Here is a 13934-nt window from a genome sequence, read left to right as displayed (position 1 = left end):
GCTGATAATGCCTCCTTGGTCACTGCACATGGGAGTTATTTTTAAACCACAACAGAGCATCTCCATGGGAATGACGTGCCGAGAACCATCACTGACCTTGGACTGTTGCTACAGAGAGAGCTGGCCAATGGACGTGTCCTTGGAGCTGTCTTCTCCTTAGCAGCAAAGGGTTTTGCCCAGTCCCAGCCCCCCAGCCTCCTCTATCAAGCCCTTCTTGGGAGCCCTTCACAGGCATGGCCCATCCTGTAGGGTATCACAGAGCCCAGCTCCTCTAGGGCTCGGGGTGGGGGGAGCCTCCAGAGCTGCTGGGGCCAAAAGCTGGGGATGAGCTTGGTCAGTCCTCCAACATCAAGAGCCCAGGATCACCCCCAGCTCCCAAGGAGGCATCCCATGACACAGCAACAAGAGTCGGTCGGAGGTTGGGCTTATGGAGCCCCCTGCAGGTTGCAAAGCCCTTTCTTTCCACTCTGGGAGGTGGGTTAGGCAGCACCAGATAAGGTCAAAGAGCTGCAGAGCCTCAAGGGTCTCAGGAAGAGTCTAGACTCCAGGGCTCTGGGGATCCAAAGATGGGTGCTCTCCGCTAGGACGTGCTGCCTCTCCAACTTAACATCCCAACATGAACAGGCCGAGGCAGCAGGATAAGATGGAGCTTGGGGGTGTTTACCCATCAGTAACAAGGCAGAGGCTAGACTCAATCATTCCTTCATTGATAAGCATTTGGGAATCGATGTCAGGGGTTTGTAACCCCTGTAGCAGTCTGGGGAAGCCTAGTGATCCCTTTCTTAGAAGAATTCCTTTGCAACTAGAAATTAGTGAATGTAAAGACATTCCCCACCCCATCCAACTTCATGGACCGCCTGAACTCTGCCCACAGACCCCAAGTGAAGAACCCTTGATCTATGTAACCTCTCAGGATGCCCAGCCAGTGCCACTGAAGTGAATCAAATCTTCGCAGCTGCTCTAGGTCATTTAGGATCAGTCAATAATGACTGATTAGGTCTAACTAGGATAATGAGAACAAAGGAGTCAGGATGGCTAAACTAGAAGAGATCCAAACTTGGAAGAGATCTTGGAGGTCACCTTGTCTAATCCCTTCACTTTACAAAAGGAGATGGTGAGGCCAGTGAATGCTAAGTGACTCAGGTAGCTCGTCTTACACTTGGGATTTGAATTCAAGTTCCAAAATCAGCCTTCCTTCCGCTGAACCACCTGATAATCCTGGATGATAGCTGCCCGAGAAGAACAGAGAGACCCAGCTGGGGGATCAGTGTTGAGACCCAGAGGCCAGACTCACAGTGCAGATGTCACACAGTGCTGATCATCACAGACTTTGTAGACCTGGTTGGTCCAACAGCTGGATCTCAGGGCCTGGGGAAGCTTGGAGACAAGAGAAGCACCAGCTTGGTCCTTGCCCTTGGCTTAAGATACCACAGAGCTCCTGCCTGGGCCACTGATCAGATAAAAGGGAAGTGGCAAGGCAGGCCCAGGGCTACCTCTACCAAGTATGGTACCAAAGCGGGCATCCACCCTGGAGTGGAGCTCCAGAGAACCAACCAAGACATGGCCTCTCCTTGCCTCCCTTGCTGGTTCTGCTTTAGTCTGAGCCTTCATACTCAGATAGGAGGGTCAGCATGGCACTGAGAAATGACTACTGGCCTTGGTATGAAAGGGACTGGATTTAAATCCTGCATCTGTTTTTTCTCCTCTGTGTGATGCCAATCCCTTCAGCCGGTCCCCAGATTCTTCATCTACCAAGTGAGGGATCGGATAAAGTGATGTCTAGGGTTTCTCAGGCTTATTCAGGGAGCAAGGTGGATGGAGAGTGAGGCATACAGTCTGCTCAGAAAAGTACTGGCTGGGTGATCCTGAATGTCTCAATGAGCTGCCTTCTGCCTCAGTTTCCTCATCTGTAAAATGGGGATAATACTAACCTCTACCTCAAAAGTTGTCATGAGGACCAAGTGAGATAACAAGTTTTAAGCCCTTTGCAACATTTAACACATTCTATGAAGGTTGTTTTTGTTGTTATTACTCCCTCTCTCCTCTCTGTTCTAGTCAAATGGGCCTCTGTGCCTTAACAAGGTTGGGAAGGCACCACCTCAGGGCTTCTGCCCACTCTTGAAGGCCCTTCCTGACCCTTCCCAGCAGTCAGCACATGGGGGTACTGACTTCTCTACTTCCCTTCAGGAGCATGCACGTTCTTGGAGGAAGAAATTATTTCAACTTCTTTCCTCTGTGCCCCTAGAGCCTAACCCAGTACTTCAAATAGAGTAGGCATTTAGCCTATCTATATTGGATTATTCAAATCCAGATCTTTGGTTTCTAACCTTATGGAAGTTAGGCCTTTAACTTCTATGAACACTAACCAAGACAAACAAGCCATCTTCAAGTACTTTGGGGAGTACAGGGAGAAGCATAAAATGTGGTCCCAGCCTTTCAAAGATCCCACAGTCTGGTGGAGGAGACAAACTATAATCCAAGAAAACCCACATCATGGGATAATCCTAGCCTCTCCCTTCCTGAGCCCTCTCGCTATCTTCCTATGGCTCACAGTGATGTCTTCTTGCAGGAGGCCCCAGAATCCCAAATGCGTGTCTCTCCAACCCATGCCAGAATGAGGGCACCTGCCTGGAGATGGACCAGGGTTATATCTGCGAGTGTCCCGATGGCTATACGGGCTCCAACTGTGCCGAAAGTAAGCATGACCTCGGTTCTGACCAGGGCCTCCTAGGGCCTGGCATCCTCAAGGGATGTAATGGGAGTGACAAGAAGTAACAGAGAACCAGCCAGGGGCATTCCAAGTGAAGAATTCCAATCTCAACAGGTTCACACTGCCGGAACACTGAACCCCAAGCTCAATGTTTCTACAGTGCCTCACCGATTTTTCAATGAGGAAGAGTCAATGGTGTGGGCATGCGAGTGTGAATGCATGTGTTTATGGGAGTATGTGTCGAGACAGAGAAGACAATGGGATAGAAAGAGGCTATGACAAAGGTGACATCGTTAGTCATCTCTTCCCTCTTCTCTCCTCTCCAATCCATGCACAAAAAAGAGAGGAAGATGGCTAAGTCCTTTAAAAAGGAACCTGGCATTCCCACAAGCACTCAGGGGAAGGACTCAATTGCCATTGTCTAGAATTGAAAAAAAGAACATTGTTTTTTCTCACAGTCTGATGCTGCCTATAGATAGAGCTTAAAACCAGGGAGAGCCCCAGGCTGGGTTAGACTATGGAACAAAGCAAGCAGACGAGGACAAAGGGGGCCTCCCAGGAGTAAGGCAGCATTCAGGGGAGTTGGATTGTATACGCAGTTGGTTCAGGGAGTCCACAGTATCCTGATGCTGTACAAGTTCCTTTGAAAAGTTTCATGAAGGTTGTAAACTGCCTGAGGTTTCCGAGAGAACACACACCTAAAGGCTTGGCAACAATCATGCTAGGGTCCTGGTCCCCCAAAAGCTGTACCCCTTTCCCTAACCCCACTCCCATAATACCTTCTGAGCACTGTATGTTGTCCTGGATACAGCCAGTGCAGAAGTCCTGGGGTTCTGGCACCTAGGAGGACAGAACCCTCACTCTCTAGATCCTTTCTTCTCTCTTGTTTTTGAAATGTTTGCTAATATCTTTCATTTTTCACATCTCCCAGCATATGTCCCCCTTGCAGAAAGCATCCCATATAACAAAAAACATTTTTTAGAAAGAGGACAATTCAGCAAAATTTATCACTATATCAAAAATTCCTGAAACTCTAAACAATGTTGCATGTCCATGGTTCTCTCAACTCTGCAAAGTAGTGGGTGAGTGTAGGTATTTTCTCCTTTTTCTTCTTTGGGGCCATATCTTTTTGTTGGTAATTTTGCATCTGGCCCTTCAGGTTTGGGGGTTGAATTTGTTATTTCCAAGTTTGTTGCTGTGGTTACTATTTGCCTACTCTCTTGGCTCTGCATCAGCTCATCTAAGTCTCCCAGTGCTTTTCAGTATTCAACTCATTCATTGTTTTCTACTTGCCTCAAAATTCCATTATGTGCCTGGGCCCCAGTCAATTGAGCCCTTCCCCAATCAATAGCAGCTCCTTTGTTTCCAGGTCGTTGCCACCACAACCAGAAAATGCTGCTACAAAGATTTCAGTGTCTTATCAAGGTTTGTCTTTGTTTTTTTGGTGGGTACAGAGCTCCCTGAAGACTGTGAGTGCCGCAACGGGGGGAGATGCTTGGATGGAAACTTCACCCTCTGCCAGTGTCCCCCAGGATACTTTGGTCTCCTTTGTGAATTCGGTAGGACGAAGAGTGGAAATGCCTCTGCCTTAACTTCCCTCAACAACAAAGCTCCCTGCCCCTGTCCAAAGAACCTGGCCCTGCTCCCGACTCACCTGAACTTCGGGCCCCTCCCAAACCCCCACCAGCCCTTCCTGCCCTGCATCTTTCTGCTACCCCTTAATTGTGCATCTCCAACTCTTTTTCTTCATTGATAGAATGAGGGGTTTTGAGTAGATGGCTCAAAAATCTATAAGTCTCTGATGCCTAAAAGGGGAGTGGCAGGAGGAAGGGGAGAGAGAGAGAGAGAGAGAGAGAGAGAGAGAGAGAGAGAGAGAGAGAGAGAAGTGCCATTTTAGCCAAACTCCTCCTAGTCAAAAGAGGAGGATACCTGGGTGCTCTACCCTAGGAAAACTCAATGATAAAGGTGATGATCATAGTTTATAGGGAGGGTCACATTCTCACTGAGAGAAATCTGACTGGACTATCATTTTTGCTGTTACAAGCAAGGAATAGGTCAATGGAACTCCCAAGGTACAACCAAGATACATGGAAGGTTCTGGAAATTTTTTAAATGATCAGGGCAGGAGAATATCTAAAGTATAGACGGTGTATCAGAAGAAAGGCTGATCTGCGTTGGCTTGTATATAGTGTGCATTTAATAAATTTGTATTGAATTTAACCAGATTCTTAACCCCCCTCCCCAAACAAATCTCAAATCATTTTGATTTCCATCCCATCCTCCAGCAAGATGTGGGCAGTTGGAGATTCACAGATTTTTCCTTTGGGCCAAATCAACTCTGCTTAGAGACAAGATGAAGAGAGCCAGAAGCCTCTGCAGTTCCCCTAGATCACCTGTAATTTGGTTCTAGATCAGAAAGTAGGCCGGGTGATGGAGAATCGGTGATTCACACAGACTGGGCAGTTAGCTTCAGTCGTTCCATAGCTTCCATGCTATAGAAGAAGGGCCAGGGGCATGCCTGGCCTCTCACACCTGACTCTGGGACTCCAAGGCCCAAGACAGAAATGTCATGACTTGGGGGTGGGGCTTTTCCCTTGTCCCTGCAGAAGTCACTGCCACCCCGTGCAATGTAAATACCCAGTGTCCTGACGGCGGGTACTGTATGGAGTACGGTGGGAGTTACCTCTGTGTGTGCCACACCGACTACAGCACCAACCACTGTGAGTGTGGATGGGAGGTGGGGGAAGTGCCAAGGAAGGGGGAGGGCCTTCTTTGAGGGTCAGAGGGATTTAAGGAAAGGTTCCTCAGAAGATGGTTCATGGAGAGGGCAAATGACCAGAGGGAAGGAAAGGGATCTAGAAAAGGTTGCTGGCTTAGTTCCAGTGCTAACTGGCTGTGTGACCTTGGCTAAGTCACTAAAGCTATTTAGGCCTCAGTTTCTCCATCTGTAAGGGACATCTAAAGTCCCTTACCTCTCTAGATCCATGGTAAGATAAAACCATTCTACATGAAGACTTGGGAAGGAAAGGAATAGATCTGGGTACCAATCAAGAATCAAAACTAATCAGGGAAAAAAATAGAACAGTTTATGACCAGCTGGTGTTTTCACTTCCCCAGCTCTGCCCTCTCCCTGTGACTCAGATCCGTGCCTCAACGGGGGCTCCTGTGATGCCCATGATGATTCCTACACGTGCGATTGTCCTCGAGGCTTCCATGGCAAACATTGTGAGAAAGGTATGACTGCTAGGCTCACTCTCCCTTTTCAATGAATCTTGTGCTTTACTCCCAGACAGGTCTGGTGATTTCCCTTTAGGAAAACAAGCCTGGCAAAGGTAGCAAGTAAAGGGCAGGGTTCTGACCCTCTCTGGGACCAGAGGAAGTCACCTAACCTTGCTGACCCTCAGTTTCCTCAGAGCATTGAATCTGAGGTTAGAGGATCTGATTCCAATCTCACCCCTAATGATGACTACCTGTGTGACCTGGAGCAAGTCATCTCACTGCTCTAGACCATAGCTTCTTCATCTATTTAAGTCAAGGACCACCCCTGGCACCATCAGTTCAATTGTAGCCCACTTAGGAATTTTCTAGGAACCCCCCAGGAAAGAAACCCTCACTATGCCAGGGCTTTGCCCCCATTCAAGGGATACCTGCCAGCTGCTCCCTCTTTACTCATTGGTCTCCCAGATGAGGGAGAAGAGGAAACAGGTCTATATTAGCCTTTGCTGACTAGGCAGCCTTTCTCAGAGCCAGAATAAGCACTTTTCAGACCTGGGACAAGCTTCACAAACTATGGCCCAAGCAAACAGCTGGAAGAGGGAATCAAATAAACTTTCAAGACCAATTCTGTGGGGTCATCCTTAAGTGATCTTCCTTTGCAACCCCACTGGTCCCTTGGCTGGGACTGGGGGCAGCTCCTTCTGCTCTGATACCATGCTGCCCCAAGTCTCTAAGTGCTCTGGTTCCTCCCAAGGGCACCAGGAATCAGGTAGAGAATTGACTCCAAACATAGAAGCAAGGAGCATCCCAGGGGAGGGGCCCTGGCTCTTCCTCTCCCTTCTCTTTTCTCAGTAAGGCCGAGACTGTGCAGCTCTGGACCCTGTCGGAATGGGGGCACTTGCAAGGAGTCCAATGGGGAGTACCAGTGCAGCTGCCCCTATCGCTTCACAGGGAAGCACTGTGAGATAGGTAAGGCCTTGATGCCAGTGATCAGAAAAGGAGGGTCATGGTTGGGAGGGCATAGGCAATCCAAGGCCCAGAGGCTGCTGACCCCTTCTGCCCACACTCTGTGCTCTGCTTCCAGGAAAGCCAGACTCTTGCGCCTCAGGTCCATGTCAGAACGGTGGGACCTGCTTCCATTACATCGGCAAATACAAGTGTGACTGTCCCCCAGGATACTCGGGACGGCACTGTGAAATCGGTAAGGGGTGCAATGGCAGTTCCAGAGAGGCCTGCATGTTCAGGGAAGACTTCTTCCCTTGATGTGGGTGCTGTCCCAGCAGGCCTGTGGGGGCCCCAACATTTCTCATCTGATACTAGGCCATGTAGGTCCTGACCAAGGTACTTAGGGATTGGCTCTAGATTCTAGAAACATGACTCCCAGAAGCTCAGATTCAGGGGACAGTAGTCCATGTAGGCCACTTGTAGACCATGACCAACATCTAGCTGAGTGGAGTTCCAAGGGCCTGAGGATGGGAGAGGACGGTCGCATGACAAGTCCAGGCAGCCCCCACTCTATGAAATCTGGTGGCAATTGTTTGAGCACTCACTGTCTCCACCAGGTGCTTCCAGAAAGACACCAGGCCACGTTAGGGAAGGCTGTGAAGGGAGAATTGGTCTCCCAGACAGAGAATCATAGGGCTGAGGCCTGAATTCCTTCTTCAGCCTCCCTGTCAAGAGGTCAGTCATCCTTGGATTGAACAACTCCAATGAAGGAAACTCCACACCTTGATGTGAGGAAAAACAAAACTTGTCCACTTAGGGCCCACCATTAGTTAGGAAGTGCTTCCTCAGACCAAGCCTCAATATGCCTATCTGCAGCTTCCCTCCGAAGCTCCTTGCTCAGTGTTCTGAGGAAGCCTGGCCCCTTCCTCCACATCCTGCATATCCACCTCACCAGAACTTATGAGGCACCAGCTGAGGACCAGCCAGGGTGCCAGGTATGCCAGATATGATGACAAAAGACAAACAGCCCTGACTTCAATGAGTGAGCATCAACTGGAGGAAAGAGGCATGGATTCAAAAAGTAAATGCAAAATAGACACAGCTTTGATGCTCAGTTATTTCTGCGTAGAGGATTCTAACAACTGGGGAAGCTTCATCATGCCCATCTTCCTATGGAAAGTGGTATATGAGTGGAGCCATAACAGAAGTTCGGGAGTCTATGAAATCAAAGTGATGAGGAATGGCATTCCAGACAAGGGAGGTGGTGTGGGCAAAGACAAGGTGATGGGAGATGAAATGTCATGCCAGGGAAGCAAACAGGCCAAATTGTATGGAAAATATTGTGTGAAAAAGAAATTTGCAATAAGCCTGGAAAGATAAGCTGCCTCCCGACTGTGAGTGTCCTTAAAAACCAAATGGATTGTGTTTTGTCCTAGAGGCAAGAGGGAGCCAATAGCTGGGAAGAGTTATCTAGTTCTCCCCAAGCTTTATTTTCTTCAGTTTAAATATCTTATCTCCAGGTCTTTCCATTAATGAGCCTCAGATCATGCATTTCCAAGACCCTTCTACCACTGTGGTCACCATGCCCTCAACATTGGTCAAAATGCCTACTCCCAATGTGGGATGATAGCTTAAGTCACTGCAGATCACACAGCCTAAGATCCCAAGCTAGCCTTTGACTGCCCCTTACCACCAGTCATGCCCCTGCAGCTCAAAGTCACCCACAAGGTGTTCATAGGAGTTATTGTCTAGCACCCTACAGTGCCCATCCAATTGATCTGTTGGATTTGTGGGACTTCATGTTGATCTTTATCAGAATCATTATTCCTGCCAGATAAATTTTGAGATCCCAATTCTGCCATCCAGAATCTCTCAATTGGATGAGCCACTGGTGTGATCATTCAAGTCACTGTTAAAGAGAGTTAGAAAGTAAGGCAAAGACACTTGGGAAGTTTGATGCCATTTCCCATCTGTGGAGTTGTCGCCATGGAACAAGGTCCTCCAATAGCTTCAAGCAGAGATGCACGTGCAAGTGGGGGGACCCAGGTTAGCAACTGCATCCTCTGCCATTGCCTGCAGTCCCCAAGGTCCATTTCAAAGGATGGCCCTTAAGGACTCTGACCGAAGTCATTTAGATTAGGGTCCCTTCTGGCTCTTCCTTCCAGCTCCCTCTCCTTGCTTTATGAGTCCCTGTGAAAATGGCGCCACCTGCAATGATCTTGGCACACACTATACCTGTCGCTGCCGTGCCGGCTACACTGGGAAACGCTGCCAGTCAGGTAAGGTCCAAAAAATGGATCAATGGACTACTTGCAGGGCCCTGTGCTGCCAAAGCATCCCCTGCCCAAAGGCAAAGATGATGTGGAGTAGCTGGATGGTGATCTGATGGGGGGGAAGCCTCCGGCAGAAAGCCCACTCTCAAGTGTAGGAGCCACGGTTCTTCCTCCTCATCATTCCATGGTCTTAAAGGTCCCCTTTAGAGCTGGGCTAGAAGAGGAAGAGGAGGGGGAGAAGGTACCATGGAATCACAGACTGAAGTCCTGGCTCCCATTTCTTCCTACACATTTGATTTTACTTGAGTCACCTCTTTTCTCTGGGATTGTTTCTGCACCTGTGAGGCTGTCCCTCCAGGGCAGTGGGGATGTAGTGAGCTGCATGCCTTTTTGTAAACCTTTAAATACCATAGAAATGGAAACTGTTCAAAGAAAGGGAAGAGGAAGCCGGGAAACCAAGAAGGACCCCAGTCTGCCCCAACTCTCCCCTGTCCCAGACAACTCAGGGTCAGCCCTCAGAGGCCAAGCTTGCATTTGGTTTTCTCCAATTAGTAGGCATGGGGAGACTGAGGAGGGAGGGAAAGCAAGGCCATGAGGTGCTGGATGGAAGCCCTCTCCTCAAAAGTACCTGTGGCCCCAGGAGGTACCTTCTGAGTCTGAGACCTCCTTAGGGTAAAACCCGGATCTTTTGCTTATTTTTTATCCTACCCACCATCCGGAACATTTACTAAGTGAAGGAATTCGGCAATGAGTGGATGGATTTCTCTCTCCTGGTTGACCCCCAATCCCTGTAAGCCAGATCACGCATGCTCTGAAGTTTCTCTCTCCAAAAGACCCCAAGCTCTCCCAAAGGTAACTGTGACTTTTCTTCCCTTCTCTTCCTCCCCCTACCCTCCCTCCCCCCCCACCATGTGTTCCTTGTCTCTCAGAGGTGGACTGCGGTACTCCCAGCTCAGTGAAGAACACCAAAGTGAGATTTAACTCCACCAAGATGGGCTCCCTGGCTGAATATGAGTGTGACCAGGGCTATATCCTCAGCTCTGGGAACAACCCCCGAGTGTGCCGAGCACCCGGACTCTGGAGCGAACCCCCGCAGTGTGATGGTGACTGGGTTCTCCCTGAAGGTTGGGTGGGGAGGGGAAGGGCTGGAGAATCCCAAGTTTAGACCCTCCTCAATTCTGAGCCTATGATGTGGAAAATGAGAGCCTGAGAGGCATGTAGTTGGGATGCCCAGGCCCCAAAATTACTATGCGGCCCAAGATGAGCCTTTTCATTTCTCTGAGATCACTAGACTTGATGTCCTATCATGAGAAGTGAGACAGACCTTAGCGATTATGTCACCCAAACTCCTCAAGCTGCCGATGAGGGGCCTCAAGGGCTTAGCAATCACAACCCGGGTCTCTTGATCCCCAGTCCAGAGCCCTTCCTCACATCCTTGGCTAGTCATCTCTTTAAAAGCTGGCCATCCCAATAGCAGCCAGGCCCTTCCACAAACAGCATTCCATTGAGACATCTTTACACCCCTACCAAGAGCCCAAATCCTCATCTGTCCTAAAGACACAATGATACCCTCATACTTGCCTCACAGGAAGCTTGTACTGGTCAGCAAAGAGAATGGAGGTGCGGTAGGACCGCCCCTTTCTTTTTAGTCGATGCTTTCTGAAGGTTACTCTCGGCCTAGACTCCAATGTTCTAATAGGCTATAGTCTAGGATTCTCTCCAGACCTGAAATGCTGTGAGTCCCACCCCCCCCCCAGCTAAAGCAGCATCTATTCAACAATGTAACGCCACCCAAAAAGCAGTCGTTGAAGTTGCTTCAGCTAGAGTCTGAAAGATCCGAGTTCAAATCTAACCTCTGACTAGCTTTGCAACCCTGGGCAAATCCCTTAACATCTGTCTGCCTCAATTTATTCATCTGAAAAGTGGGGATGATAATATTAGCTCCCACCCAACCATGAGTTAATATATGTAAAATGGTCTAAGAATGCTAGCCATTTTTATTATCATCATCATCATTACTGTCACTGTAGCAACCTGAAGAGTTTGACAGAGCCAAGGCATAAGCCTTGAACTGTGCCAGCAGTCCCCAGAAGTGGGCTAAGGTGGGCAGGCCCTCTGAGCTTTAAAGGGACCCAGTAGTTCCCAAGGGTGGAGCTGAGGGACACCATTCCAAGTTGGGGGAGAAGGTGAACAGACAAGCTGAGTACAGGTGACAGGTCTTGCAGATCTCTCCAGCCCAAGGAGGGCAGGCTCCATTTTCAGGGGCGAGCATCCACAGTGAGCCCCATTTTCATTTTGGCTTCCAGACCAATAGCTACATTTCCCTTGACTCTCTCACAGGTTTCTTGCCAAAATCTCCTACCAAGCAGAAGGGATAGAGAATAGACATATGATTTTTGGTGTTGGAAATTCCCAGATGAAGAGACCTCTCTCAATCTCTGAGAGGTTGGGCCTTGCTCAGGGTCATCTAATCAGTATGTGTCAGAGGCAGGCTTGCTGACTCCCAAGTCAGCCCTCTCTGCTGTGCCAGCTTGCCCCAAACCCAGCCCAAAGCTAACACCATTTCCATCCTCTCTTTGTCCCCTCCCCATCTCTCCTGACGCATCTTTTAGAAATCAATGAGTGCGAATCCCAGCCTTGCCTGAACGGAGGCTCCTGCAAGGACCGCATCGCCAGCTTCCTCTGCATCTGTGGCTCGGGATACATGGGGCTCCACTGTGAGCTGGGTAAGAGAAAGTCCCATGAAGCCAGAAAGGAGTAGGAAGGGGAGGACTTCTGTGACCACATTCTGGGCAGGTGAGGGTAGCTCTTGGTTAAGTGTAACATCCAAGGTCTAAGCACAGGAGGTCAAAGAGAGAAAGGTGGTCACTGGAATACATGTATGTGTTTATATTATCTATGCACACACAATTTTATATCTGTTCCAATATATGTATCTATGTTTAATATATACGTATGTGTGTGGATATAGACCTACACCCATACTATCCACAGCAGCATTTTTGTTGTATCCAAAAAAAAAAAAAACTGGAACTGAAGGGGGGGTTCTACTGACTGTGGAAGAGCTGAATGAGCGGTGGTGCCTGAATGGAAGAGTCGCAGCATCACCAGACACCGCGGGGCTATGGATGAAGAGCTGTCATGGGACCCCGGCAGGGTATGGAACCCCTCAGCACCAGGGCAGCTCTCAGACTGTCTTTAAGTTTCTGAAGAGTTGTTAGTCTGCACTGGTAGAGGGTTTCTCCTCACTGGAGTTCCCTCTGTTGAGGAAATCAAGGTCTAAAGGACAAAAGAAATAACAAACTGGAGGGGGGCAGAGGTGCCTAGCAATGGCAAGTGGCTCCAATTTGCCACCAGCCACCACTCCTGCCCTTGGGTGTGACATCCCTCCAACCACATCCTTGGCTACAGCCCCTTCCTTAACTAGAGGGATCTCAGGATAAATGTTCTCTCTGCTATGGAGAGGCATACAGCAAAGGATGCTCTTTTTCAGCTCCCAGCGGGACTGAACCCAAATTTCTCTCCATCCTCCAACTCTTCCTTCAATGGCATTCCCAATCAATACACTATGATCAGCAAATACCTATGGTTAATAGAATTCCTCAAAATTGCAGGCTTAAGAAAGAAGCCAAAACACAGCAGGAAAGTCCCAAGGTCCCTGGTCACTACAGAAGGGGGGTGCTGAGGAATCTTAGGGCAAAAGGGAAATGAGGATTCAGTCTTGAGCTCTAACTGGGAGAAGGGGGCATGAGGGTTCCACATCTGCCGCAGCCTGGTTCTGGCTGCTTCTCCCTCTGGCTCTCTCCCCACCATCCCTTAAGATGTCAGTCAGGATCAGGGCAAAGTCCTGAGGAGACAATGCCAGGAAACTGTTCTCCAGCCCTCAATACCTCTGCCAATGTGGAGGCAACCAACACCTATAAAGACTGGTCCTGGGGGAAGGAGGCCGACCCATACACTGACCCATGTAGCCCAACCCAAGCCAGGAAGCCCAATGCTTCAAAGAACCCCCCCACCCAGCTTGGGGTCTGCTGACCCGCTCCCTCTTTCTCTGCCAAGCATTTGGCCCCCAAGAACTGACTGACGAGGGTTTTCAGCTGCTCCTTATCCCCTACTTAGTGGTGAAACTAGTTGGCAGGTCAATCCATCAAGCACTTATTAGGCACCTGCTGTGTGCAAAAAAAGTGCCAAAGAATGTGGATGAAAAGACAAAGGCTGAAGGCCATCTGGGCCCGCTAGCATTCTGCCAGGGCAACGTAGCAGGGAAGAAGAAATGGATACCTGGGATTTGAGGGGAATGAGAGCAAGGAGAAGAAGCAGCTGATGAAAGGGGATTCCACACCAGGAAGGGGAGGTCAGCCAGGACTCAGGCAAGAGGAATGAGTTGTAGCCTGGCAGTGACGGATGGACTTTATGTACCAAAAGAAATTTTATCCTGAAAACAATAGTGAGCCACTGAAGGTTCCCTTGAATAAGTGGATGCTATGATGACAGACGACTGTAGCAACTGAAGGGAGGATGGATCTGAGAGGGGAGACTTTAGAGCATGGGAGTGAGCTGCCCCAGTCCAAGCGTGCACTAAGGTGGTAGCTGGGGAGAAGGAGAAATGGGTCAGGTACAAGGTAGGTTGGGAAAATAAAATAAACAGCTCTTAGCAACCAGTTAAAGATAATGGGGAAAGGGAGATGAAGGGGTTTTGAGGAAGCATGACAACGCTCACAAGGGAAGGTGGGGGAGGTTTGGAATGAAATGAGGGGCTGATGGGTCTGGAGGGAGGTTAAGCAGCAGCT

The 13934-nt window shown here is 49.2% G+C and overlaps 1 protein-coding gene across 4 annotated transcripts in view; it reads left to right on the top strand.

Annotated features, from left to right (window-relative positions):
* The window catches only part of SNED1 (sushi, nidogen and EGF like domains 1), a 97216-nt gene that overhangs the window by 57128 nt on the left and 26154 nt on the right, over nt 1-13934 (top strand). For 2 of the 4 annotated variants that reach the window (XM_074190722.1, XM_074190725.1), the window contains exons 10-18: nt 2570-2695; nt 4165-4269; nt 5317-5430; nt 5828-5944; nt 6779-6895; nt 7011-7127; nt 9037-9150; nt 10074-10247; nt 11757-11870. In XM_074190722.1, the coding sequence (XP_074046823.1) occupies nt 2570-2695; nt 4165-4269; nt 5317-5430; nt 5828-5944; nt 6779-6895; nt 7011-7127; nt 9037-9150; nt 10074-10247; nt 11757-11870 (1098 nt within the window). The remainder of the gene's footprint in view (nt 1-2569; nt 2696-4164; nt 4270-5316; nt 5431-5827; nt 5945-6778; nt 6896-7010; nt 7128-9036; nt 9151-10073; nt 10248-11756; nt 11871-13934) is intronic. The other 2 variants (XM_074190724.1, XM_074190723.1) reach the window with 1 other exon arrangement.

The sequence above is a fragment of the Macrotis lagotis genome, chromosome 6 (assembly GCF_037893015.1).
Source record: "Macrotis lagotis isolate mMagLag1 chromosome 6, bilby.v1.9.chrom.fasta, whole genome shotgun sequence".
NCBI lineage: Eukaryota > Metazoa > Chordata > Mammalia > Peramelemorphia > Peramelidae > Macrotis > Macrotis lagotis.
This window is presented reverse-complemented; position numbering and strand designations above follow the sequence as displayed.